The 27,921-nt window shown below is 41.3% G+C and overlaps 1 protein-coding gene across 1 annotated transcript in view; it reads right to left on the bottom strand.

Moving 5' to 3' along the window:
- The window catches only part of LOC136881098 (sodium-coupled monocarboxylate transporter 2), a 286,910-nt gene that overhangs the window by 219,431 nt on the left and 39,558 nt on the right, over positions 1 to 27,921 (bottom strand). The window contains exon 3 of the mRNA XM_068229293.1: positions 238 to 371. Coding sequence (XP_068085394.1) covers positions 238 to 371 — 134 coding nt within the window. The remainder of the gene's footprint in view (positions 1 to 237; positions 372 to 27,921) is intronic.

Below are 27,921 nucleotides of genomic sequence, written 5' to 3'. Positions count from 1 at the left end.
CGGCATCTGCCATGTGTAGGTAACTGCGTGTTATTGTGGTGGAGGTTAGTGTTATGTGTGGTGTGTGTTGCAGAGATGTTGGGGACAGCACAAACACCCAGCCCCCGGGCCACTGGAATTAACCAATGAAGGTTAAAATCCCCGACCCGGCCGGGAATCGAACCCAGGACCCTCTGAACCGGAGGCTAGTATGTTGACCATTCAGCCAACGAGTCGGACACTATTTTCAGTACATACCTGGTAAATGGAGGTTATCCCCAGACTGAAGTATACAGGTAAGAATAAAAAACACACTATAGGGTACGAGATGATGGATCCATACAGAGTCTCCCACATGGCAGTTCCTCTGTAGTACATCTCTGATGGGTATCCTGCAACATGACATCCAACACCATTTTATAAATAGTTGTTCCAGTAATTCTAAAGAGGCTGAGGGAGGATAATTATTTTATAGTTCGACTTCTTAAAACAACCACCACCACCACCAGCAGTTGTAGTTGGCAATGTGTCAAAAACCGTTCACTGGATTCATTAAAGAACATCCAGTACATGTACTAGTGACAACAATAATTAGCATCGTTTCTACTAAGTCATTAAAGTGAAGTCTTTATATACAACTGGTTGCGTAGTTTACTTGATTTGGCTCTCACCATTTGAAGTTAGTTAACATTTGGATGATTGTAATTGCCATACTTCATGCTTATTTCTTTTCCTTCCAGACCATTTCCCAGTTACCTGGGATCAACACTGTGAATGGCTTTAGTTCTGTTTTAAGTCCGGATTCCTTTTCTGACGCCAACCCTATGTGGAGAAATGTATTCACTATTGTGTGTTTTTGTGGTGGTTTGTAGTGTAATGTGTTTTATGTAAATTAAATGTGTATTAAGAAGAACATAAACACCAAGCCCCTGAGCTAGAGGAGTCAACTATACAGAGTTAAAATTCCTAATCCAGCTGGGAATTGAATCTGGGGCCTTTAACCCTTCTATTCTGTATGCGTCGAATTGACCCAGATTTAATTTTCAATTACTTGTAACTGATAAAATATGGACTGTATATCCACAAAACCGTGTGTATTTGTTCACCTCATTTAGTAGTTATTGACATGTTTTAAAAATACTTTTCAGTTGCTGAATACGGTACGGTACTCTATCTGTTCAATAAATTACATATATGATGAATGAGTCAAATCGACCCATCCATTAATTTCAATGCTGATCTACCCGCCAGTCACTATAGACACAATGTTCGACTACCTCCACCACTAGGGAGTGCTGCAATAAAGAAAGTAATAATCTGTTCATTGTTTCCGTGTTCAAATATGTTTGGTCATCAGCGGTTATGTGAGAAATCTATACAAAATATACTGTATTATATGAAATTAGTGAGAGTGAACATGAAGAGGAAGCTGACGATGCATTAGCAGGTCCTGATTTTGTGTTTCCCAAAGAAACTGAAACTTGTTTTTCTCAGGGGAGACGAAAATGATGAGCTCCAAGTATCTGATAATGAACTACAAGAAGAGGTTGACTCTGTACAACAAGAAGTGTACATATCTCGAAATGGGACAGAATGGAGAAAACAACCCTATTCACAATCATGTGTAAGGTACGTGACTATGTAACTATGTTACTGATTTCTTTACATTATGTATAACCTATATCTATAGGCCTATAAGTTCTTCAAGATTTTAGTAGGTTATATTTATAATACTTCAGAGAGACTTAAATTTCAATTATATGTAATTTAGATTGGGCAACAGTGGGAATTGCACCTGGACCCTCAGATATGCTCTTCAGAAGACAGATGATTTCCAGATGTCGGCAATGAAGATATTCATCACTGATAAAATGCTGAAAACCATTTTACGGGAAACAAATCGTGAAATGGAGAGGGTTTTTGTGCATAAAGGGAAAACCTACAAGCCCATTTCTTCGATAGAGCTGGAAGCATTTTTATGTACGTATGATTTACGCATTTCCGTAAGAATAGCAGTTTCTGTCCGTATTGTTGACTGCTAATAATCACAACCAACAAAACATGCAGTTATCTATGAAAAATGAAATGGCGTATGGCTTTTAGTGCCAGAGTTTCCGAGGACATTTTCGGCTCGCCAGGTGCAGGTCTTTCGATTCGACACCCGTGGGTGACCTGGGCGTCGTGATGAGGATGAAATGATGATGAAGACAACACATATACTCAGCCCCGTGCCAACGAAATTAACCAATTATGGTTAAAATTTCCGACCCTGCCAGGAATCGAACCCAGGACCTGTGTGCCAGAAGGCCAGCACGCTAACTATTTACCATGGAGCCGGACGCAGTTATCTATATTTAGGGGCTTGGTTTTGCTGGCTGGTGTCTACAAATCAGTGGGCGAACAAAGTCTTAGGCCCCTTTCATACGAGGCAACTAGTGGCGGTGATCGGTGGCGGCAGCCGATCGCCTGTCCTTTCATACGAGGCAACTAGTGGCGGCGACCGGTGGCGGCAGCTGATCGCCTGTCCTTTCATACGAGGCAACTAGTGGCGGCGACCGGTGGCGGCAGCTGATCGCCTGTCCTTTCATACGAGGCAACTAGTGGCGGCAACCGGTGGCGGCAGCTGATCGCCTGTCCTTTCATACGAGGCAACTAGTGGCGGCAACCGGTGGCGGCAGCTGATCGCCTGTCCTTTCATACGAGGCAACTAGTGGCGGTGACCGGTGGCGGCAGCTGATCGCCTGTCCTTTCATACGAGGCAACTAGTGGCGGTGATCGGTGGCGGCAGCTGATCGCCTGTCCTTTCATACGAGGCAACTAGTGGCGGTGATCGGTGGCGGCAGCCGATCGCCTGTCCTTTCATACGAGGCAACTAGTGGCGGCGATCGGTGGCGGCAGCTGATCGCCTGTCCTTTCATACGAGGCAACTAGTGGCGGTGATCGGTGGCGGCAGCTGATCGCCTGTCCTTTCATACGAGGCAACTAGTGGCGGCGACCGGTGGCGGCAGCCGATCGCCTGTCCTTTCATACGAGGCAACTAGTGGCGGCGACCGGTGGCGGCAGCTGATCGCCTGTCCTTTCATACGAGGCAACTAGTGGCGGCGACCGGTGGCGGCAGCTGATCGCCTGTCCTTTCATACGAGGCAACTAGTGGCGGCGACCGGTGGCGGCAGCTGATCGCCTGTCCTTTCATACGAGGCAACTAGTGGCGGTGATCGGTGGCGGCAGCCGTTCGCCTGTCCTTTCATACGAGGCAACTAGGGGCGGTGATCGGTGGCGGCAGCCGTTCGCCTGTCCTTTCATACGAGGCAACTAGTGGCGTCGATCGGTGGCGGCAGCCGATCGCCTGTCCTTTCATACGAGGCAACTAGTGGCGTCGATCGGTGGCGGCAGCCGATCGCCTGTCCTTTCATACGAGGCAACTAGTGGCGGCGACCGGTGGCGGCAGCTGATCGCCTGTCCTTTCATACGAGGCAACTAGTGGCGGTGATCGGTGGCGGCAGCCGTTCGCCTGTCCTTTCATACGAGGCAACTAGGGGCGGTGATCGGTGGCGGCAGCCGATCGCCTGTCCTTTCATACGAGGCAACTAGTGGCGGCGATCGGTGGCGGCAGCCGATCGTCTGTCCTTTCATACGAGGCAACTAGTGGCGGCGATCGGTGGCGGCAGCTGATCGCCTGTCCTTTCATACGAGGCAACTAGTAGCGGCGATCGGTGGCGGCAGCTGATCGCCTGTCCTTTCATACGAGGCAACTAGTGGCGTCGATCGGTGGCGGCAGCCGATCGCCTGTACGGAAAACAGGTCTACTCCCCATTTCTAAAATGGTATTTATGAGTGAGGAACTGCTTCTGCTTGCTTTGCTAATCCAAAAGAAAAAGATAAATAAAAGCAGGGTAAGAGCAATGGGCTGGACATATTGCTCGAAGGGAAGATGACAGATGGACGAAGCTAGTGCTAGAATGGAGTCCAAGAGATCACCAAAGGCCTAGAGGAAGACCACCAGACGGATGGGACAAAGACATCAAGAGAATAGCTGGTGCTACCTGGCAGAGAACTGCTCGAGACCGTTCTATCTGGAGAGTTCTGTTAAAGACCTACCTGAGTTCACGACTTAAAGAGGCCACATCATGTAATGATAGAATTGGCTAATGATGATGAAGAGCAACGAAGGTGCATCCTCCACCATAGAGGTCGCACACAGGATTTGATGAGTCAATGCCCTTTGTAGCTGATGAGGGATTTGGTCCTTCCCGTCATAGATTGCGACCATATGCGGGCACTTTTCTGAGTGTAAAGAAACGCGTCTTTTAATTACGGACTTTCAACGTCACGCAGGTACATTGAATGTACCTTTGGAATACTTGCAAACAAATGGCGTATTTTCCATAGACCACTGGATGTTGACACCACACTAGCAGAGGACGTTGTGAAAGTGTGTTGTGTTTTGCATAATTTTGTACGAGAGAGGTATGGTGTTCAAATCGAAGATACTTTGACAGTAGATGAATTGTTCGAAATGGGCCCTGCTTCAGGACCTACATCAAGGCTTGCCAGAAATTTACGAGACAAGTTTGTCAACTACTTTATCAGTGAGGAAGGTGCAGTTTCATGGCAAATGGATCGTATTTAGAGACATAAGTATTGTGTCTAGAGTACTATACAGATCATAGATGGACACCAAAAACACAATTGTACTTTACATGCGTTTAGTAATTTTCAATTTGCCAATGGGCTCTTTTTAATAACATTATTTACGTAGTGATGATCGTTTATCATTCATTCTATTGCTATCTTGCTTACCATGTAAATCTCCTTCATGATTGAAACGTTTCACTACAATAAAATAATTGAAGCAAATAATGAATGAAATACTCTTTTCTGAATATACTCGGTAATTTACAGAATTGTTTTGCTAAATTGAGTTTTCTTGTAACAAATTAACAAAAGGTGGTACGTAAAATATAAGGAAAACGCTTACTTATCTCGTTTCTCTCTGCTGGTGTTTTGTCATGAAACTCGCGAAGAACCTCAACATAATGCTACGCCATGCGTTTCTTCGTTCACTTTTCCATACTCATCGACTGAAGCGTTCCAAATCGTGGGATATTTTTCAACTTCATATGTTAGGTCTTCCGTTTCACTTGTTCATCTGTTAATCTAATTAATTAATGGCGTATGGCCTCCGGAGAGGCCTAGTGCAGGTCTTTTTCTAGTAGATGATCTATTAGGCGACCTGCATATCTGTGAAGATGAGGGCCCTACCTAGGATGATTTCTAATGTTGAATACGCTACGCACGCCCAGTCCCCCGAGCCATTGGAATTAATCAATTAAGGTTAAAATCCCCGACCCGGCCGGGAATCGAATCCGGGATCCTCTGAACCGAAGGCCAGTACGCTGACCATTCAGCCAACGAGTCGGACTGTTAATCAAATAAGGCTACTTCTTTCCACGTTTGCACTCATATCTGACAATGAACGCAGTACGCTTGTTATTCAGGACTTCCTAAATTACACGAACTGGATCAAACTGGAGTGGACAGTGAGAAGTAGCGGCTACTAGTGGCACCGTGTGAAAGCTCTCATTTAAAATAATGCTGCGCTGTAAGTTGCCGCCACTAGTCGCCTCGTGTGGAAGGGCCCTTAGAGTGCTGAAAACAGCAGCTTGGTTTAAGTATACCTAAAACAAGGTTCTCTAAGATAATAGTATGTTGAGAAGAGCAGCTCGTTATAAGATGGCAAGTATGTGTTAACAAGGGGCAATGAAGTTAGTGATAGTCTGTTGTTTAAGGATGGCAGCTGTTACCTTAACAGCTGTCAAAAAAGCATATGGAATTTCAAATTGCCCGCTACCACGTACCTAAGCTGGTAGCTATGACGATTTAGTGATGCCAGCACGATGCTCTCTTGTTTGAAGATGGTAGATGTCAGCTGTCAAAAAAGCACGTGGGTTTTTTCAAATTGCCACCACGTGCATATGAGGTTTAGTGGCGTAAAGATGTTAGCACTGAAGTTAGCGATGCTCTGTTGTTTAAATATGGCCGCTGCCAGCTGTCAAAAAAGCAAGTGGAATTTTTCAAATCGCCCGTCACCACGTGTCTAGGGTGGTAGCTATAAAGTTTACTGCCGTAAATATGGCAGCAATGAGGTTAGCGATAGTCTGTTGTTTAAAGATGACAGCTGTCAAAAAAGCACGTGGCTTTGTTTACAACATCAAACTTCGCGCCGAATTCAAATTTCCCGCGCTGCTGAGTCAGCAGTCACGTGACCCGCTCCGCGGCCTCTGATTGGCCCGCCGTTGAACTATCACTGCCCTACTACTACCTAATAAACACGAAACGCGAAAAACCTACATACCCTCACAACATGGAAAGGTCCGCTTGAGGTGTAGTACAAGGGTTGCAAGCAGGGGTGTACCTATTCGTAAATGTTCCAGTCGGCCTACCAGAACGTTCGATTTTGTACGAGGCGTGTTTTTTCAGTAAGGGCCGTTTTATTGTAGACAGTAGTTCGCGCGTGTGTGTCGTGTGCCGGCATGCCTCTGGAATAACGGTGATCAGTTGCAGCTCTATTGCTAACCTGTACGGTTCTGTTCTGTGCTTGCTGAAGTGTTCAAGATTATCAACTCGCCCGCCCCGTGCGAAGTTCGGTCAGTGCTATGTTTCTTGTCGGCAAGGAACCTATCTGCTGCGGACATTCACCGACAGATTTGCGAAGTTTACGGGGCTAATGCTATGAGTGAAGGCAAAGTGCGTAAGTGGGTACAAGACTTCAGAGATGGTCGTGACAACGTGACGGCCATGATGAGGCCCACTCCGGTCGCCCATCTCTGATCACAGACGATTTGGTGGCTTCAGTTGAAGTGAAGATTCATGAGGACAGACGCTTCACAATAACAACTCTCTCAAACGCCTTTCCTGACGTTATCGGAGCAGGCGGCAAGTTTCTGTGAAGAGAGTATTCGAAACTTAGTTGTAAGGTATGATACATTTTAAAACAAACTTGGCGGCTATGTTGAAAAATAAAGTATGTAGAAACTGCAAATAAATGTGGTGTTTGAAAATCGTCTTTCGTTGTGTAGTTATTTTCAAACGGCCCTTATTTAAAACACATGCCTCATATTATAGCAGACCACAAGAACACGATAATGTTATGCAAAAAGAACGCATTCATTCTGATGTTAACTATTGATAAGAGCAAATATTTACTTTCTTTTTCCTGAATGAAGTAGATTCTCAATACGGTAACTCATTTTGTCGCAGTTTGCCTGTGCGTTCTGATGCGAGTGCACCTCTGGTTTTAAAGCTTTGAAAGTCGTACTAGAAAACAAGTGTGTGCGTGCCGGTATTTCCCGGCGTCGTACCGGTAAGTGATAACTTACAGCCTTACTACGTACAGTATTTCAAATGAAAACTCATAATAGTCACTGGAGAATGAATTGTACATTGTCTTGGGACCACGTTGTCAAACTACCGATAATTTAGTGTGTGCGGTGCCCGTATTTCCCTGCATGTTGCCGATAAGCGATTAACTTACAGCCTTGCGTATTTAAAATGAAAACTCATAATATATCACTGGTGAGTAAATTGTAGGCCTCCACTACCTCGCGACAAGGTGGTCAAACTACCGATAAGCCGTGCGTCGGACGTATAACGGTATTATTTATACGTTGTATGAATTCTCGCAAACGCGATTGTGTTGCCAAATGGCCGATAAGCCTATCTATGTTGAAATAGCGCACTCATATGCAACTTCCAGTGCAGTTCCATTTACCTTTCAAACTGATTGAGAACAAAATTGGGACGTGCGACGGTTATGCGATGCAATTTTAAAGTCCGATTTTTGTATTGAAAATAAAGAATGCGAGATTACGCTGTGTAGACAATTATGCGCTGAAATACGTTAGGTTTGCGAAGGAACTATAAGCTATGCATCAGTGTAGCAGTAGAAAAGTACAGAAGACCATTTCAAAGGACACCTAGAGTGTAACATTAACCCCTGTTTCTTTCAGTTGCATTTCCAAGGCAATGTGAATTTTCGTCCAGTTGCGGGAACCAGTCTCAAAATTCAGGATAGAGCCTTAGAAGCAAAATCGGTTGAAACGGGTGTGGTTTATAGAAGTTGATGATGGAAACTGTAAAGATGATAAATTTCAATTTGAAATTTGAATGTGCATTCTCCCACGATACTAGTGCAGTGAGAGAAATTGATCATGGCAATGCAAGTTAATTTAGTAATTTTCCAGCTGCTAACACAGGTATTTTATGGAAGTGAGTTGTGCAGGTTGACTTTGTTGTACAGAATAGAAGTAGTAACCTTCTTGTGTTGAGCTCTTTGATCAGTACATTTATAATGTAACAGTAAGGTGATTTATGTGTTTCATACAGTGACCCCTTTTAAGAGGACTCTTCCAACCTGATGGTTTGTGACAAAACAGTAATTTAGTAGTGATTCAAAATTGTATAGATTTGTGAACTAGAATTTAATGCAGTATAACAGCCTGTCCCACTGTACTGAACTAGCAAAGAGAAAAGCAATATATAGAGTGTGTAGAATGCGTCTGGACTGACAATTTATATTCACTGGAAATTACCAAGAAATAGCTTTATTAAATACCAAAGATGTACTTGTATTTACTGTAGTTTGAACGTTTAAGTATATTTTACAAAATTAGAAAAGATGTAATGGGGGAAAAATCAATTTATTTTGTGAGCTACGTAACTCTATTGTTGTGCTTGTAGAACTGATTAGACGTTCCAATCCAGAGCGACTTTCACCTCTTCTTAGGGCAAGCTGATGAGGCAGGCCAAAAATTCTCATAGCCTGAGCTATCTATCTATCTATCTATCTATCTATCTATCTATCTATCTATCTATCTATCTATCTATCTATCTATCTATCTATCTATCTATCGTCTCTTTATCTTTACCTTGAATGATGGGCTTCTCTAAATTCTAACCATCCCTCTTTAAAATGTGCCCAAGGAACTGGAGGATTCTTTCAATGACACGGGAAGAAAGATGTTTCACAAGATTAAGTTATTAAATGATGGATAGGGCCTACATTTGTTCTTCCTTCAGTCGAAACTGCATGTAGCATTCTGCGCTGTTATATGCCAGGATAGTGTACGCTACCGGTACTAACCGAGGTCAGTTATGCATCAGATAAGCAGTACATAGTTTTGAATGAAAGCTTTTGCAGCTGAGTCTGTTAAGTTTCACAGAGTGAGGATAATGGAATTCAGGGAGACCAACATGAGAGAGTCAGCTAGCAAGATATAAGGTAGAAGGAAGGTCCTTTAGAAAATTTCGAACACACTTTCACCAATAGAAAACAGAACGGCAGAATTTCTTTATCCGAACATTCTGGCAGTATCTAAAATTACAAATATTCATTTGGCAGTAATGATAACAATACTAATGCCTATATGCAAGTGGATGCCTGATACTACACTATAGATTAGATAAACTTGAGGTATTAGAAAGGAGAATCATGAGAAAAATCTTCGGCCCTGTCAAAAAAAAAACAAAAAAACAGAAGTACGGTACGGTATGGAAATTAACTTAAGATCTAATGAATCTAAATACAGGAACATAGAAAACATAACACAAACCATAAGAAAAAGAAGAATGCAATTTTTGAACATATTTACAGAATGGATGATTCCAGAATAAGACAAAGGATTCTCAAGTACCTTCGGGACAAAAAAGAAACAACTAGTTGGATTCAAGAATTAAAGAAAGATTTGGAAAGAAATAATATAAGAGAAGAAGAAACTGTGGACAGAGAAATTTTTAGAAAGAGGGTAGTAAGTATGGAAGGATTCAAAGGAAGATTGAACAAGAAACCTGGTGCGAAGTGGTCCGAGGACAGAAAGAAACAGCATAGTGAAAGGATGAAAGATTGTCAGAAGGAACGGAAGAGAAACAACAAAGTATGAAGAATTGAATTGAAATTGGCACGTTATCCTTAGCAGGCCTCATCGGAAAGAAGAAAAAGAAATAATCATCATTCTATGGCCTCAGGTAGCATGCGCAGACATTTTAATTCATTGCCATTTAGGCTCCCTGTGCCTAAATGTTCTGTTATACTATAGACTACCAGATGGCCAGAGTAACTCAGATCTATTTTAATTAATTTTGTCGGATAAATATCAAATGTGTTACCAGGGGTCGTCGACTCCGTGGGTGCTACGGTGCTTGAGCACTCCAATGTTTATGGAGGTCCCCACAAACAGGGAGAAGAAATATTATAAAAGGAGATAATGACAAAAGAAAAGAAAGAAAAGGGGGAATTTTTCATTATAATTCTTAACCCTAGCAATACCAAGGTAGCGTTATCCCTAAATGACCAAGGGGGCTGAGGAGCCCACTAACAAACTTTTTTGCACTTTATTCTCAATCACAAGTGAGTTTTATTGATATTTTATTTTAATAATTTGATCTGATTCATTCGAAACTTCATAAACGGTAACTGACTCCAGTGGTAGTTAAGTTTGCTAAAAATCGCTTTAACTCTACCTGTTTTAGATGTAGGCCTACACCAGAACGTTCTTTTTTCGCCTTGAGAATATTTAAAACTTACACGGGCGGTGTCATGATGCAAGGAAAATGCATGTCCATAATCCAAGAAACAAAAAGTACGCTAAAACGAACCTCTAAACTGTGGCGAACATTTTCATCAAACGATCGCCTGCTCGTTGGAACACTCTCCATATGACTGAGAAATTCCGCAAAGATTTTAAATTGTCTACTAAAGATTTACAGTTTAATTTTCATTATCATACTAATAATAAAAGCCAAATATGAGGCAATTTGCTTTTTTCAAAACTCAGTTTGGTATCATTCTACGATAATTCTACCATAAGATTTTGAACACAATTTATATTTCTTTAGCTTTCATCTTTTTAATTCACATTTTAAAGTGTAAAATCTCAAACTTTTTCAAGATTAAAACACACCTTTTATATAGATTTAATGTCGACTGTATGTGGATGTATGTTGACTTTTGTTTCTAATCATTCATTATTTTTTTAAAAGCGCATAATAAAACATTAGTTAATGTTTTCCATCAAGTATTGCTAATTCAAAAACACCTAAAACTGCAATTTCATGAGGGTTGAAATTCGACTTTTTCCGGCGCATTCCGCTTTTTGGACTGTGAGTTTTTATAATTTGCTTTACGTCGCACCGACACAGATAGGTCTTGTGGTGACAATGGGATAGGAAAGGCCTAGGAGTGGGAAGGAAGCGACCGTGGTCTTAATTGAGGCACAGCCCTAGCGTTGGCCTGATGTGAAAATGGGTAGGAAACCATCTTCAGGGCTGTCGACAGTGGGGTTCGAACCCACTATATCCTGAATGCAAGCTGATAGCTACGTGACCCAAAAAGCGCAGCCACTTTCTCGGTTTGATTGTGGGTTAGAGCACCCCCACCCATTTTCAAAAACCGGCGCCCCTATGTCATACACGAACTAAAGAAAGAAAAGGGGTGCCGGTAGGGGGCGAGGGGAAGTAATATCGTCAGCAAAGCGCAGGTCGTTGATTTCTCTTCTATCAATCGCTGTACTACCAACCCAGACATCAAGTGCTTTCCTCATCACTAGAGCCCGGATTTCCATGCAAATGCATGTTCCTAAATATGCTGGTTACACTTCGAAACTTTGTAAATATTCGTTTTATGACTAACCAATTCCAAACAACCGTACTTTTTCCGTGCATGTTTGCATGTTTTGGCCTTTTTGGGAGAAAATTCATGCATAATGCATATTTTGAAGATTTTTGGATTTAGTAGCGAATAATTTGACATTTATATTGTATTATATGACTTTTCTTCTGACTTTGACGCATATATTATGTTAATTTGCATGATAGTGCCTTTTTCTTAACATGGATTTGCAGAATTTGGGACCGTACATCCACGTTATTTGTTTATTATTGAAAGAGAAAGAAAATGTATTCTTGGTGTATTACTTCACAACCAAAGTTAGATGCATAGAGGTGCTAATCCAGTTAGCCAAGCACGTTCTTTTCTGTTGCTTGAATAAACATTGACATAAGCGGAAAGGGATTGACCTCTCTAATCCTTAGAAATAAGGTGTCCCAGTAAAAACTAACCGTAAATTTTGGGGATACTAAATTTTATCTCTTTTTTTTCGTCTATGTTAGACGAAGATATCAAAACTTCAATTATACTTCTGTAACGCCGCGTTACTGAGATAGCAGCTTACAAACCTTGGTTTTGCACTGAATCCTGTTTTCTTTTCCTGGAATTATCTACCCCGAACTCCGAACTCTCACTGTTCACATGTCTGAGGCCAAAATAATTGAGCAGCACGCTTACACGCTTCAAATTGCAATTTAGTGTTGGACTGTGCTGTGAAGTGTTGGTGTCTTGCCACCTGTTAAAAGTAAACGAAGAGACCTCGTGTCTAAATGGATTGAGGTAAGCAATTTTGTAGTTAATTTTCGAAAAGAGATAGCTTCAGATATATTTCGTCCTAAATGTCTTCATTTGAGTATGAACCTGTCACTTCTTGTGACGTAGAAAGATCATTTTCCGTGTTCAGCAATGTTCTGCCAGATAAACGAATTAACTTAAATGAAGAAAATATGGAGAAATTAGTTGTTGTACAATGGTTCAAACGAAAGTGAAAATATAACAATGTTGAACTCAATTTTGATAGTGCATATTTTCCACTTGATTGTGCATGTTTCGTCATTTGATGTTGCAGGAATGCATGCATATTTCGAGACTTGATAGTGCATGGAAATCCGGGCTCTACTCATCACATACTCGGTATGCATGGTGCGATGTTACAGAGCAGAGTGACAATATTCAATCCTGGACATACGGAACAATTCTGAGGAATCACCACTCACTCTTATGGTTGCGGAATGACTGCCCTCGAAACCTTCCAACATCATTATCAGCCTGAACACTGAATGCTATGAGCACGTGCCAAGGTTTGTCACACGTATGTATGGGTCGTAATTCTTTCTTGACGTAAAACACAAAGGAAATTTGTATTATCTACTTCACTCGTGGAGTATGGTGATAATGTATCCTTAATTTAAATGCTTATAGTACAAGTTAAGCCGCGCACAAATTGAGTAACATGTGAAACCAACAAATAATTTACAAAATAGAATAGATATAAAACGTCAAGGTGAAACATAAAGTAGAAATCGAGGGAGATACGTACAATACAGAAAAATAGAAAGAAAAAGTACAAAAATACAAAACTGATGGAAAATATAAATACATAAATTGTGTATGTGTATGTTTAGTCATCAGCCCTAAGGCTGGTTGGATCCTCAACAGCTCCGCCATTAGCTGTCATAGATCGCCTAGGCATCACTGAAGAGGCGTACTAGGGAAATGAGGAGCGAGGTAGTTTCCCGTTGCTTTCCTCACCAAGCCGGAAGTTGCTATTACATATCAGTCCGCCAAGCCCACTGAAATGCCTGCACCCACCGACCCTATGAGCAACATTTTTACACCATTCATAGCAGGGACTGGCTGCATAAGGAATGGCATTACTAGCATCGCTCATACCTCAGTCACTTGCATATTGTCAAAGCCAAGGAAGGGTAAGACAGAGACACATCAATGAAAGTAACAAAATTGCTCTAGCCTATACCAGAAGACTTAGTGCACTGTAAACACTAGGTCCTGCTAGCAAAGGCATATACATAAATTAACAAATGAAAAATGAAAACTAAACTAGAATGTCCAGTTGTTGCAGCCATTGAATAGCTGTTGTTGAAGCTGTCAGGAGGTCGTCTGTAGTTCCGCGGAGGGCACTATGTGGGCATCTGAAGGTGATGTGTCGCATTATCTGGGATTCTTCACCACAGTCACAGCTTGGAGAGGGTCGCAGGCCCCAACAATGCATCGCAGAGGCGCTTCTTCCATGCCCAATGCGCACTCTGTTTAGTGGGACCCATACACTCCGCGGGAGATGAAACCCCGGCGGGGGCTGCATAGCGTTAAAGATCGATCTTCATTATTTTGTCGGGGGCATTAGCAGCCCATTCTTCATACCAAGTTCGCAGTCCACAGTGGTTTTCTTTCATCAGTTTTTGAGCCAGCAGCAGGGGAGGGTGTCTAGATTTCAGTCGGGTTGAAGCGATTCTTTGGCTGTCTTGATGAATTGGAAGTGATTTATTGTCCTGTATTTTACTTACTTCTCTGACGAGATTGTTCATGCGGCGTAGATCTGAAGGAAGGATGTATCCTTGAATTCACTTACTTTTTTTTTTACAAGTTGCTTTACGTCGCACCGACACAGATAGGTCTTACGGCGACGATGGGACAGGAAAGGGCTAGGAGTGGGAAGGAAGCGGCCGTGGCCTTAATTAAGGTACAGCCACAGTATTTGCCTGTTGCGAAACTGGGAAACCATGGAAAACTATCTTCAGGGCTGCCGTAAGTGGCATTCGAATGTAAGCTGATAACTGCGTGAACCAAATCGGACAGCCAACTCACTCAGTTAATGTTTTTGTTTTTAGTAATAATATATGGCCAGTGCGTGGATGGTATGATAGTTTACTAAACAGAGTAGTTAACACCGATATAATAATGCCGTTGCTTTTACGAACCACCCACTTTTTTACGGTATTCAGAGACGCCGAGGTGCAGGAATTTTGTCACTCAGGGCATATTTGAATCAGCACACGCTAAAAGGGCCTCAGAAACAAAAAATGGCAAAGTGAGTTAAGCACTAAAATCGCATGTTATAGGATAGCTTCAACTATCTATGCTGAAAGGGACTGAGTCACACGCACGGATTAGCTAATATTAACTAGGGAAATTCCTAACGTATGCTAAAAGGTTCATAGTCCGTGACTGAGGCCCTTCTAGCATACGCTGGCTGCAACACTGCCTGACTGTTTCGCGCGCTTGATCAGCTGTCATGCGTGTTTGGTGTTGTTGTTTCTAACCTAACCTTATTTAACAAGCCTGTACTGTGTGTAGTGTGTCATAAACAGAATCAAACGTTTGTTTTACTGTAGTTTTATAAAACATTTAAGTTTGATGTACGGTACCGTACTTAATAATATCAATGGAAGATTTAGTAGAGAATAGTGAAGAGTCTATTGGTATAAAGCGTAAAGGCAACAAAGACTTGTGGAAGCGGAATAGAATTAAAAGAGCTAGAGTTTACAACGAAGAATTTGCCGACTCAGAAGGAAATGCCTGCAGGTAAGATATATAAGTGCAATAACATTGCAACCAATCTTTGAAACTACTTAGTTCTGATAAAAACTAAAAACTAACCTACTCATACAAACGTGTAATTTGGAACTTGAAATCAAAATCTTTTTAATGAAAAACATAGGTCTAAAGACTTTGAGACTTACACCTTTTATATTGTAAAGAATATAGCCTAACTCAACATACACAAAGCGTTTTTGTTTGCATTTCTAGTCTCTGTTAATAACTTGTATGTTCTCTTTCAGTTGCATGTCCTCGAAAAGGAGATGCTGCCAGAGAAAATAGCAACACTTTTCGTTATCATGTGATGGTAGGATCAAACAGACAACAAGTATGTTTTAAAGCTTTCTTAGCTCTCCATTCAGTGTCAGTAAAAGGAGTTAAGAGACTGAAATCCTTGAAACTATTGGGTAAAAGTCCTGTTTACCAACGTGGAAAACACGTTAAAAAAAGCCCACTTGCCAGATACAAAACAGCTTTTGCGGGAACGTATTGAAAGTTTCCCTCAAAAACAAACCCGTTATGCATCAAAGACTTATAACTACTTAGATGCAAGGTTGAACAAAAAACTTTTGTGCATCCTTTACAATGAAAATAATCCAAACAACAAAGTTAGCTAATCATTTTTTGCAAGATTTTTTGATGAAAATTACAACGTGCATTTTGGAGTACCACAGAGTGATTGTTGTTGCACTTGTGAAGAACTGAAACTCAAGTTAAAAAGCCCCACCTAAATGAAGCAGCTAAAAGAGTGGCATCTGCGGAGCTTTTAGTTCATAACAGAAAAGCCTCAAAGTTTTATGCTCGTTTGAAAAGGGAAGAGGAAACCAAAGACGAACCACATGTGCTCGCTATCTGCTTTGATTTCATGCAGAACGTGCGACTACCTTAAATACCTGTTCAAGAAACCTGACAACCAGCGTGTTTTGTATACACGACATAAAAAAAAATAAGGCCGCTATTATTCTGTATCATGAAGGTGTAGGAAAAAAGGGCCGAATGAAGTATGCACACTTGTTTATGGCTTTTTGAATAGTGTCCCCCACAACAAACAAAGCTGCATGTGTATTCAGACAAGTGTGGGGGCAAAATACAAATCATCATCTAGAATGCTTTTAGCTTTGACGGACACAAAACGTTTTGAAAAAATTGAACATTTTTTCCTGTCCGAGGACATTCGTTTCTACCATGTGATAAGGATTTCGCCATAATAAAGAAAGCACTGAAAAAAAAAAAAAAAAACACGACAGAATTTATGGCATTCATGAACTGACAAACATTATTATCCAGTCAAGTAAAACTCACAAGTTCGTAGTAAAAGAAGTTCAAACAATGGTGGCCACGCAACTATAAAAGGAACTGTATCTCAGAAGAAACTAAAGCCAAGACTGTTCCTAGAGACCACAAAGTTAATTTTATGATCAGTACATGCATGCTTTTTACCTACAACTTCAAGTTTAAATTCCAGATTGTCGCAAGACACTTCGTTGAAGCTGTGATAACCCACACATTCCACCTTAAACAATCTGGAGTTCAAGAAGTTAAGCTTCCAGATGCAGTAGCTTACCCATTGAACAAAGTCCCTATAAAATCTGCCAAAGTAAATGACATTAAAAAGTTAATGTCATACATTCCTCATGGGTTTTTGGAGTTCTATAGGCCTACTGAAATTCTGGCCTGGCCTACCTCTGAACGCAGCAATGATGATGGAAATGATGACTAGGTTCAACTAAAATGACATTTTATACTGACACATAGAGTGTTTCTTACCTTTATTTAAATATGGTGCTCAGACTCTTCGATTATTAGTAAACAGATTGACAAAAACGGAAGATGTTCTGTTTCTATTTTGTGAAAACCTTGCAGTATGCTAAAAGGGCCTCAGTCCCCGGTATTTACACCTAGTTTGCAAAGTAACTAAACATAAAAGATTGTTAAAATAGTAAAAACGGGAACCGTTGAGGTATGTACTACCTTCCAGTAAAGTTAATTAGTTTAACAAATTAGGGTCGCTGAGAGACAGATTATTTTCGTTTTCCTAAAAACTGGGTTGCTTGGACTGAGGCCCTTTTAGCATGTGCCGATTCATTTATTCTTGCCAATAAATAGAAAGACGGGAGTCTGGCGTATTTGAACACCTTCAAATACCAAAGGATTAAGCCGGGTTCGAACCCACCAACTTGAGCTCGGAAGGCCGGTACTTTAACGTCTGAGCTACTCAGCCCGGTTACCAATAAATAAATAAATAAATAAATAAATAAATAAATAAATAAATAAATAAATAAATAAATAAATACATTAATTAATACACATGCACAGTACAAACAACGTACTACCAGGAAAAGTATGTTCTTCAGTGCAGTTTTAAACTAGCGTAACTATCTATCATTATTCACAGCCTTAATTCTTTAAGAAGTACGGTATTCGAAACGTTACTGTATTACATAAATGTTACAAGTGATTGGTAATGACATATAGTGAAAGAAATAAGAAGTGTTTGCAATAGTTTGCAATGTGGCTGTCTTACTTGCTGGGAAATTAGTAAAACTTTCTAAGGAAATGTTTTTACTCATTACAGGGCTGGGATTTCAATGTAAATACTAATATTCATTATTCAGTAGTTACAGTTCCGACTCGTTGCCTGAATAGTCAGCGCCCTGGCCTTCGATTCAGAGGGTCCCGAGTTCGATTCCCGGCCGGGTCGGGGATTTTAACCTTCATTGGTTAATTCCAGTAGCTCGGGCCTGGGTGTTTGTGCTGTCCCCAACATCCCTGCAACTCATACACCACACATAACGCTAACCTCCACCAAAATAACTCGCAGTTACCTACAAATGGCAGATGCCGCCCATCCTCATCGGAGGGTCTGCCTTACAAAGGCTGCACTCGGCTAGAAATAGCCGCACGAAATTGTTATTAGTAGTTACAGTTACAATATTGTCATATGTTTACGAATTGGGATATTTGGAGTGATTAAACTCATATTTTATTTGCCATTTCTACTTTACTATTATGTGGGTTTTTCTTTTTCTTTGTTTTTACATATTTGAGGAAAACTAGCGAGCGAGTTGGCCATGTGGTTAGAGTCACACAGCTATTACTATTCGGGAGATAGTGGGTTAGAGCCCCACTGTCGGCAGCACTGAAGATGGTTTTCCATGGTTTCGCATTTTCACACCAGGCAAATGCTGGGGCTTATCTATATAAATAAAGCTGTAGGGGGTCCGCTATCTGTAATTTCTTTTGTTTTGCCAAATTTTCAGACATTTATCCGTTTTAGGTCAACTCAAGACCGAATCGGTGGTTTTTATTTTTCGTGTCTGTTTGCTTGTTCCACCATCACGGCGAAACGGCTGGATAGATCTCAACCAAACTTCATATTTAGAGTATACTCATCCCGAGGAAGGTTTTGATATGCATAACTTTTTAAAATCTTTGAATAGACGGGGGGTTTATAGGAAAACCACAACGGTTTTCCTCGATTTTCTCTTTTATTATTGATTTTCTGTAAACTCCGTAAACCGTAAGTGAAACGGTATCTTCATTATAAACAACTTTTGTTATGTTCATAATTTACCTTACTCTTCAAATGACGGAGAAAATTGCTATTTGCTGCGAGTATCATGCTCTGCATTGAGTGACCCTGACCCCTGCAGCCCCTGTGTATAAAGGAAAGGGTGATAGACATAAAGCTGAAAATTACAGGCCAGTAAGTTTGACATGCGTTGCATGTAAGCTTTGGGAAGGCATTTTTTCTGATTACATCAGACATGTTTGCGATATTAATAACTGGTTCGATAGAATGCAATTCGGTTTTAGGAAAGGTTATTCCACTGAAGCTCAACTTGTAGGATTCCAGCAAGATATAACAGACATTTTGGATTCTGAAGGTCAAATGGACTGTATCGCGATTGACATGTCTAAAGTATTTGATACCGGGCGAGTTGTCCGTGCGCGTAGAGGCGCGCGGCTGTGAGCTTGCATCCGGGAGATAGTAGGTTCGAATCCCACTATCGGCAGCCCTGAAGATGGTTTTCCGTGGTTTCCCATTTTCCCACCAGGCAAATGCTGGGGCTGTACCTTAATTAAGGCCACGGCCGCTTCCTTCCAACTCCTAGGTCTTTCCTATCCCATCGTCGCCATAAGACCTATCTGTGTCGGTGCGACGTAAAGCCCCTAGCAAAAAAAAAAAAAGTATTTGATAGGGTGGATCATGGGAGACTACCGGCAAAAATTAGTGCATTTGGACTAGACAAAAGAGTGACTGAATGGGTTGCTATATTTCTAGAAAATAGGTCTCAATTAATAATTAAGAGGGGAATTCCTCAAGGCAGTATTTATGGACCTTTATGTTTACATATATATATAAATGATTTGAATAAAGGAGTGGAATCAGATGTAAGGCTTTTTGCGGATGATGTTATTCTCTATAGAGTAATAAATAAGTTACAAGATTGTGAGCAACTGTAAAATGACCTCGATAATGTTGTGAGATGGGCAGTCGGCAATGGCATGATGATAAACGGGGTTAAAAGTCAGGTTGTGAGTTTCACAAATAGGAAAAGTCCTCTGAGTTTTAATTACTGCGTTGATGGGATGAAAGTTCCTTTTGGGGATCATTGTAAGTATCTGGGTGTTAATATAAGGAAAGATCTTCATTGGGGTAATCACATAAATGGGATTGTAAATAAAGGATACAGATCTCTGCACATGGTTATAAGGGTGGTTAGGGGTTGTAGTGCCGGGCTGAGTGGCTCAGACGGTTAAGGCGCTGGCCTCCTAACCCCAACTTGGCAGGTTCGATCCTGGCTCAGTCCGATGGTATTTGAAGGTGTTCAAATACGACAGCCCCGTGTCGGTAGATTTACTGGCACGTAAAAAGAACTCCTGCGGCTCTAAATTCCGGCACCTCGGCGTCTCCGAAGACCTTAAAAAGCAGTTAGTGAGACGTAAAACAAATATTATTATTATTATTATTAGGGGTTGTAGTAAGGATGTAAAGGAGAGGGCTTATAAGTCTCTGGTAAGACCCAACTAGAGTACGGTTCCAGTGTATGGGACCTTCAGCAGGATTACTTGATTCAAGAACTGGAAAAAATCCAAAGAAAAGCAGCTCGATTTATTCTGGGTGATTTCCGACAAAAGAGTAGCGTTACAAAAATGTTGCAAAGTTTGGGCTGGGAAGAACAGGGAGAAAGGAGACGAGCTGCTCGACTGAGTGGTATGTTCCGAGCTGTCAGCGGAGAAATGGCGTGGAATGACATAAGTAGACGAATAAGTTTGAGTGGCGTCTATAAAAGTATGAAATATCACAATATGAAGATAAAGTTGGAATTCAAGAGGACAAATTGGGGCAAATATTCATTTATAGGAATGGGAGTTAGGGATTGGAATAACTTACCAAGGGAGATGTTCAATAAATTTCCAATGTTATTGAAATCATTTAAGAAAAGGCTAGGAAAACAACAGATAGGGAATCTGCCACCTGGGCGACCGCCCTAAATGCAGATCAGTATTGATTGATTGATTGATTCATTCATTCATTAATTAATTCATTCATTCATTCATTGACTGACAGACCGGCAACGAACCTACAGGTTACCATGGCAACGTCTTTGACTGCTTGCCACCAGGGAAGTAACGTATTTCCATTTTCCTCATCATGCCTTTAAATTCGTTGTTGTTCGAGTCCCACTGTCGGCAGCCCTGAAGATGGTTTTCCGTGGTTTCCCATTTTCCCACCAGGCAAGTGCCGGGGCTGTAGCTTAATTAAGGCCACGGCCGCTTCCTTCCAATTCCTGGGCATTTCCTATCCCATCGTCGCCATAAGATATATCTGTGTCGGTGCAACTTAAAGCAATATATATGTATATATATACCGGGTGGTACAGCTGCCCCTATTTTTTGCCGAATATATGCAACCAGCTAGGACATAAATGCCTCTTAGTCCCATCTTGCGCAACACCTTACAGCAATGTTATGTACAGTTAACCTGATGTAGACTTCTCCGCACAACGGAAAAATGGTACAAGAGGCAGTAAGTGAGGTCCATCTCAAAAACACCGTACCATTTTATGTAGAGCGGTGTCCAATACTCTATAATTTTTACGAAATGTTACTATACTGTACAAACCATAAACACGCCTATAGCTGTCGGTAGAGAATTGCGCACCTGATTGGTCCAAGAGGCCATTTTCTTTTGATAGAAAGGGCGGTCGTGGTATCATAGAAAACGTGATAGGGTAAGACCAATTACAGACATGTCAATGCACCACCATTTTGTACAGTCTCATCACATCGAAATCGATAGAAACATGTTTTGCACTGTAGTTTATAATCTGTGGCACGCAAATGCTGTACAGCAGGTGTGATAGCTTACGCCATGTAATTACTACCGTTAGAGCGATCAAAAAAGGCATAAAACGGGACCATAAGGCTGTAACTCATCAGTAACTTGTCGAAGCGGGAACTTCCGCTCTCCTCGTGAATACAGAGTTACAAGGACGGCACTTGTACGTTGCAAATAGCTGCACGGAATTACGTATGGAAGACGTACCTCAATAGGTTACTTGAAGCAGGAAGGGTTCCAACCATTCTTGAGTCATGCATTTTTTAATGTCATTTCGTATTCGCCTAGGCATCGTTTACGAAGACCTTTCTGAAGTCTCCGATATTCTTCTACGGAAGTTATAATAAACAGGTATCTTAAATATCGCCACATACACACCGATTGTGAATACCACCTGAGACATAACGCTGGACTCATTCAACCAAGTAACGCGTAGAAAATGGGTGCAACTATCTGGGCGTAAGAGAGACGCGATTCTTTAGTTCACTGTGGTGTTTGCACATTCGAGTTCAGAACTTTTAACATCAACGATCAGTATCGAAGCGATAGCCTAGGTAATTCCGTTAGTACAGAGCTACGAGTCCAATTCTTTGTCGCCTGCAGTGGCTACATGGCACCAATCGCAGCGAGCATACGGTATGTTAGCAGGCATTTAGAGTTCGAATCTAGTTACGAGCTTTTCAATTTTATTTTTATATTAGACTTGTAAGGCCATTCGTAATAAATATTTAACGTTCTTAAGTCTGAAAAGTAATTTGCCACCTTTACAAAGAAAGCATACATACGAAAGGAATAATAACATGCGACTTCCATATGGCAAACGACTACAGGGAATGAAGCGCAGTGCACATGTTGTCAACATTCTGACCCACCCATTCAACCAAGCAACTGCGCACGTTCGACTCGAAGACCAACTAACAGCGGTTTACACTTCATACGTAGGGCACATGAAACAGCATATCGTAATCCTAGCAGCAACGTGTGAGCACGTACTGTACGGTTAGCACGAAAGCAAACATTATGTATTCACGGGATGATTATGTGAATATGGTACTACTTTATGGAGAAGCAAGGCAAAATGCACGGGAAGCCAGACGCTTGTATCAAGAACGACTTCCTGGACGAAGGCTGCCAACTGCAGATACATTTCGACGTGTTGAAAGACGGTTGCGTGCAACGGGGTCATTTCATACATTACCCCCCGTTCGGGATGCTCCAGTGACGTCTGGAAATAACGACGAAGCTGTTCAAAATGCAATTGCATACAACCCGCACACAAGCTCACGGGCCATAGGAAATGAACTGAACATCAGTCATGTATCTGTACTGCGAATATTGCACCGCCATAAATTCCACCCTTTCCATCAACAGCTGCACCAGGAACTTCACGGAGATGACTTTCCAAAACGGATAGAATTTTCGCAATGGATATTACAAAGAGTTGAAGCTGATGCGAATTTCTTAATGGACATTCTCTTTAGTGATGAATCCAGATTTCACAACAACGGAACTGTTAATCGTCACAACTTCCATTACTGGAGCGTTGAAAATCCTCACTGGATCAGGGGAGCTCGATTTCAGGTACAATGGGGCGTCAACGTGTGGTGCGGGATACTAGGTGACAAGATAATTGGACCATATTTCTTCGAAGGAAACCTCACGGAACGACGCTATCTAAGAGTTTCTTCGTGAGTACCTCCCACTCTTATTGGAGGATGTGCCCCTTATGACACGGTTACGGATGTGGTTCTAGCAGGATAGAGCTCCCCCACACTGGTCGTTGGCAGTACGGAACCACTTGCATAGGACATATCCTGGACGATGGATTGGACGAGGGGGTCCGGTCACATGGCCGGCTAGATCACCTGACCTTACTCCACTCGACTTTTTCCTCTGGGGTTATTTAAAGGAAAGAGTCTATGAGCAGGATCCTGAGAGCCCGAATCATTTACGGCGGCTCATCACGGAAGCCTGCAGGCAGATTCCACCACATATGTTGCAGCAAGCAAGAATGTCTCTCCTCCACCGTGCTCAGATGTGCATTAACGAAGCAGGTGGTCATTTTGAACATTTGCTTCATTAATCGAATGGCCATGCATAAGCCCATCGCACCGCTGTCGGTACAATCTCACTTTATTGCAAATAGCTCTTTTAAGAGCTCCTTAAGAAACAAACATAGCTGAGTACCTGCAATATGAGAACTGATCATGATTTAGATTTGTCGTCAACAACACGACTCTCACGAACATCAACAACGCAATAAAAATATTCGTCGTACACAGGACTCGAACCGCCTACTAACGAACACCGGGACTCTCCTCTAACTTTTAGCAAGCTTGGCTATCACGGGTTGCTGTTTAGCGCTGTTGTGTTGCTGCTACTTCTAGTCATTCACCAATAATATTCTCTGTACAGGACGTTTCTGCGACAGATTCTTTACCATCAATCGGTATTTTATCATTAATGCTGATTTGCTTGACACGAATAAACGAATTATGGAAAGCGTTGTAAGAACAGACATTGTAGTGAGTAGTCAAAGTCAATATTTTTAGGTTCGACTATAATCTGCGGGTTGCATAAAACTGCGTGAATAGGGGCAGCTGTACCACCCGGTATATCGTTGTTCCTTGGGTAGAAGGCAAGAGAGGCGTCAATCGGCCGCCATTCTGCGGGATATTGGCGGAATATCGTTGGTGGTTATAACCGTCTTCGAGTAGCTTATGTAGTAACACCATTAGTCATCTTCTTATCTGTTTACCTAAGAATCCTTACGCCTAATTCTCCTCTGTTGCCGCTTTCTTATCTTCATAACTCACACCAGCATAATTTATTTAGGGGCATTTGATTTTCCAATACATTCACTTGGTATTTACATATTTGTCGTTATCCGGCTGTCCTCAAATATAATCCATTTTCTATTAATTTCAACTTTCTTAACTGTATTATTTTCTTCCTTAATTACTCCGTATGTATGCGAGTGCTAATCCCGAAAGCTGGACACTCTTTTCTTTGAGGAAATATTCTAAGCTATGCAAATGTATAACTCTTGGCCCCAGAAAATATCGAAATACGGATGCAATTTTAACGACGGTGCAGACCTTCGTTTCGGCATAATTGGTTGCTAATCGGGTAAGTTGTTTCGAGATAATTGGTGGCTAATCGGTAAGTCGTATCACAAATCAGAAAGCACAATCGCCTTTCATGTCCTATGACTTTTTGTCGTATTTCTATCGCTTATGCGTTAAATATGCCTTTGCTGGCAGGACCTAGTGTTTACAGTGCACTATGTCTTCTGGTATAGGCTAGAGCAATTTTGTTACTTTCATAGATCTGTCTCTGTCTTATCCTTGGCTTTGACAATATGAAAGTGACTGAGGTATGAGCGATGCTAGTAATGCCAATCCTTATGCAGCCAGTCCCTGTTATGAATGGTGTGAAAATGTTGCTCATAGGTCGGTTGGTGTATGCATTTCAGTGGGCTTGGCAGACTGATATGTAATAGCAACTCTGGCTCGGTGAGGAAAGCAACGGGAAACTACCTCACTCCTCATTTCCCTAGTACGCCTCTTCAATGATGCCTAGGCCATCTATGACAGCTGATGGCAGAGCTGTTGAGGATCCCACCAGCGGAATCGCGGACGGACTGAACATACATACGTTAAATAGAGCTGTATTTCTCGATTTCAAGTTAATTTTGTTTTACACGTACCGGTATATGTTATCATTTGGCACACTTATAGGAAAGATAGAATCATGACATTCGGCACGCACATTGACATGAGCAGTGGCGATATGATAGCCAAATTTTATGATTCTAGCTTTCACATGAGTATCAAAAATATAAAGTAGTATGTGAAAACTGTACACAAATTCACCCCATTCAATGACTCTAACTCAATCTAACCCATAAATATAGGAGATGCGAGAAGATGTCACAGGACCAACCCTGTAGAACGCTGAAAGAGACGTCTAATAGTGAAGCCCGTTTGTAGATATGTCGTACAGTTTCAAAGTAGTAACTCTCGAAATAAAGGTCTGCACTTCTAGAGAGTGTCTGTACATTGACTATTTTGGCGAAATTTCCGTACAGTTATACGTTTCAGGTGTAATAATGACCATCTGCATATTTTTAGCTTTGGTTTCTGTCTGTTTGTCTATAACTTGGGAACTACTGGATATATCACCACCAAACTTCATATTTAGAATCCACCTGTCCTTGGGTAGGTTTAGGGTAAATATTGTTTCTAAATCCCTGAACTGAGTGGAAGTTCATACGAAACCGAAACCATGATTTTGCTCTCCCACAAAATATACACTACCCAACTTAATGGAAATCTACCTGCCTTAATGGACATTAATTATTAAAACATTTTTTTTCCCCATGTGCGGTACAAGTCCCACCGGACTTAACTCAAGAGCGGGTACGTGTAAAGCGTACTTCTTACAACTTGAAAACTACTGAAGATATTTGAACCAAACTTTATATTTAGCATCCACCTGTCCAAAGGTAGGTTTTAAAGGTCAATAACATTTCATGTTCCCGGAATGGACTGGCGGTTTATAGGGAACCGAAATGGTGTTTATACTCTTCCACAGTATATGCAGTACAAGACCAACTTCACTGGAAATCGACCAAACTTGATGGAAATCCATTTCTAATTTTTTTTCATGTGCATTTTTTTCGACAGGAGGATTAATAAGGGAGATATTATGAACGGTCAGTTTTACAGGTTAAGTCCAGCGGGCATAGCCTTAAAGGTTGTTGTACGTGGAGTAGATTCCTTATCTATCTATATATATAAATAAAATCGTAACGACTGTGTGCCTGTACATTGACTATTTTGGTGAAATTTTCGTACAGTTACCCGTTTAAGGGGTAGCCTAACAATGACCATCTGCATATTTTTTTGGTTTAGTTTGCTGAATGTCCTAATTTTTACCCTCTTCGCCCAAAATCCAGATTGCGGCATAATCTGCCAGACGAACAAGAAAATTGAAATTTGGAAGAAAAACACGTTTTAGCCTGTAACGGACGGAAAGCTTCCAAAATCTTTAAATTTTTCACTTTTTATCCCCGAAGAATATCGAAATATGGAGGCAATTTTAATGATGGTGCAGACCTTCGAGAAGTCTTATCACATAAAGGATGGCACAATCTCCGTTCAATTTGGACTGATCTACAACCTTGGTCTTATGACTTTTTGTCGTATCTGAACCCCTTTTACGTTTGATTTTTCTGTATTTCTCGATGTTGTGAAAATTCGCAGTTTTCACATGCATAATTAATTTCAATAACTTATAGGAAAGATAGACTCGTCAAACTCTACACGAAAATTGGCCCACCCAGTAGCCATATGTGACCCAAATGCTATGTATGTAGCTGTCACATAATTATCCGAAAAGTAATGCAATGTGAGATAATCTTACACAAATTTTACCCTATTCAACGTTTCTAACTCAAGCTGACTCATGAATAGATGAGATATCATAGGACCAGCCATTTAGGCCGCTAAATACGGCGTCTTATGGTACAATCCTTTGTCAATATGACGTACCGTTTAGCAGCAGTTAATCTGTAAATGAAAGTCTGCAATATTGTAAACAAGCATATACTTTCGTATGTCGATCTATATATATTCACTGATGTCGATTTGTAGCGATCGAGAAAAGGTGTGTCTGCTATTGTAATCAGTACTCCCCACACCGACTTTGACTGGTGGTAGGAATGGGGTCCTTCTCCAACTGCTGTGTAACTGGCATTAGTAAGGAAGGCCTACCATTGTAATGAATAATTCACTTCTCGATTTGACTTCCAGAAGGCAAAGGAGCATGCAATTTCGTTCAAAACTCCTCTACCCGACTGTGTTTGGCTGTAGGCAAGGATGCCTGCCATTATAAACAAATGTACCCATCTAAAATATGACTGGCATTATGCATAGTGGCCTGCTATTTTGATGGAAACTCACCAACTTGGTGTGACTGGCAGTAGGATAAGGGGCCTATCAATATAATGATAACTGCACAACTCAATTTCGACTGGTAGTAGGGAAGTTGCCTGCCATTATAATAAAAACTCCTCAACTGAAATCTGTCTGGAAGTAGGAAAGGAGGCCTGCCATTGTAACGAAAACTCCCCAAATCGATTGTGACCGCGCAGTAGGCAATGGGGCCTGCAATTATAATGTAAACTTCCCAACTCGATTGTGAATGGCGGTTGGCAAGTGAGCCTGCCGTTATCATCACAAATCAGTTACAAACATTTTACATTGGGAACAACGTATGGGAACCTCCCCATGCTCTTTTTCGGATAACGCTAGGTGTTGGGACAGTGACTTTCTTATGTGTTTATTTGTGCAATTGTTTCTATTGTATTTGC

Source organism: Anabrus simplex, chromosome 1 (assembly GCF_040414725.1).
Source record: "Anabrus simplex isolate iqAnaSimp1 chromosome 1, ASM4041472v1, whole genome shotgun sequence".
NCBI classification, from domain to species: Eukaryota; Metazoa; Arthropoda; class Insecta; order Orthoptera; family Tettigoniidae; genus Anabrus; species Anabrus simplex.
Note: the sequence above shows the minus strand (reverse complement) of the source record. Positions and strands in the feature narration are given on the sequence as shown.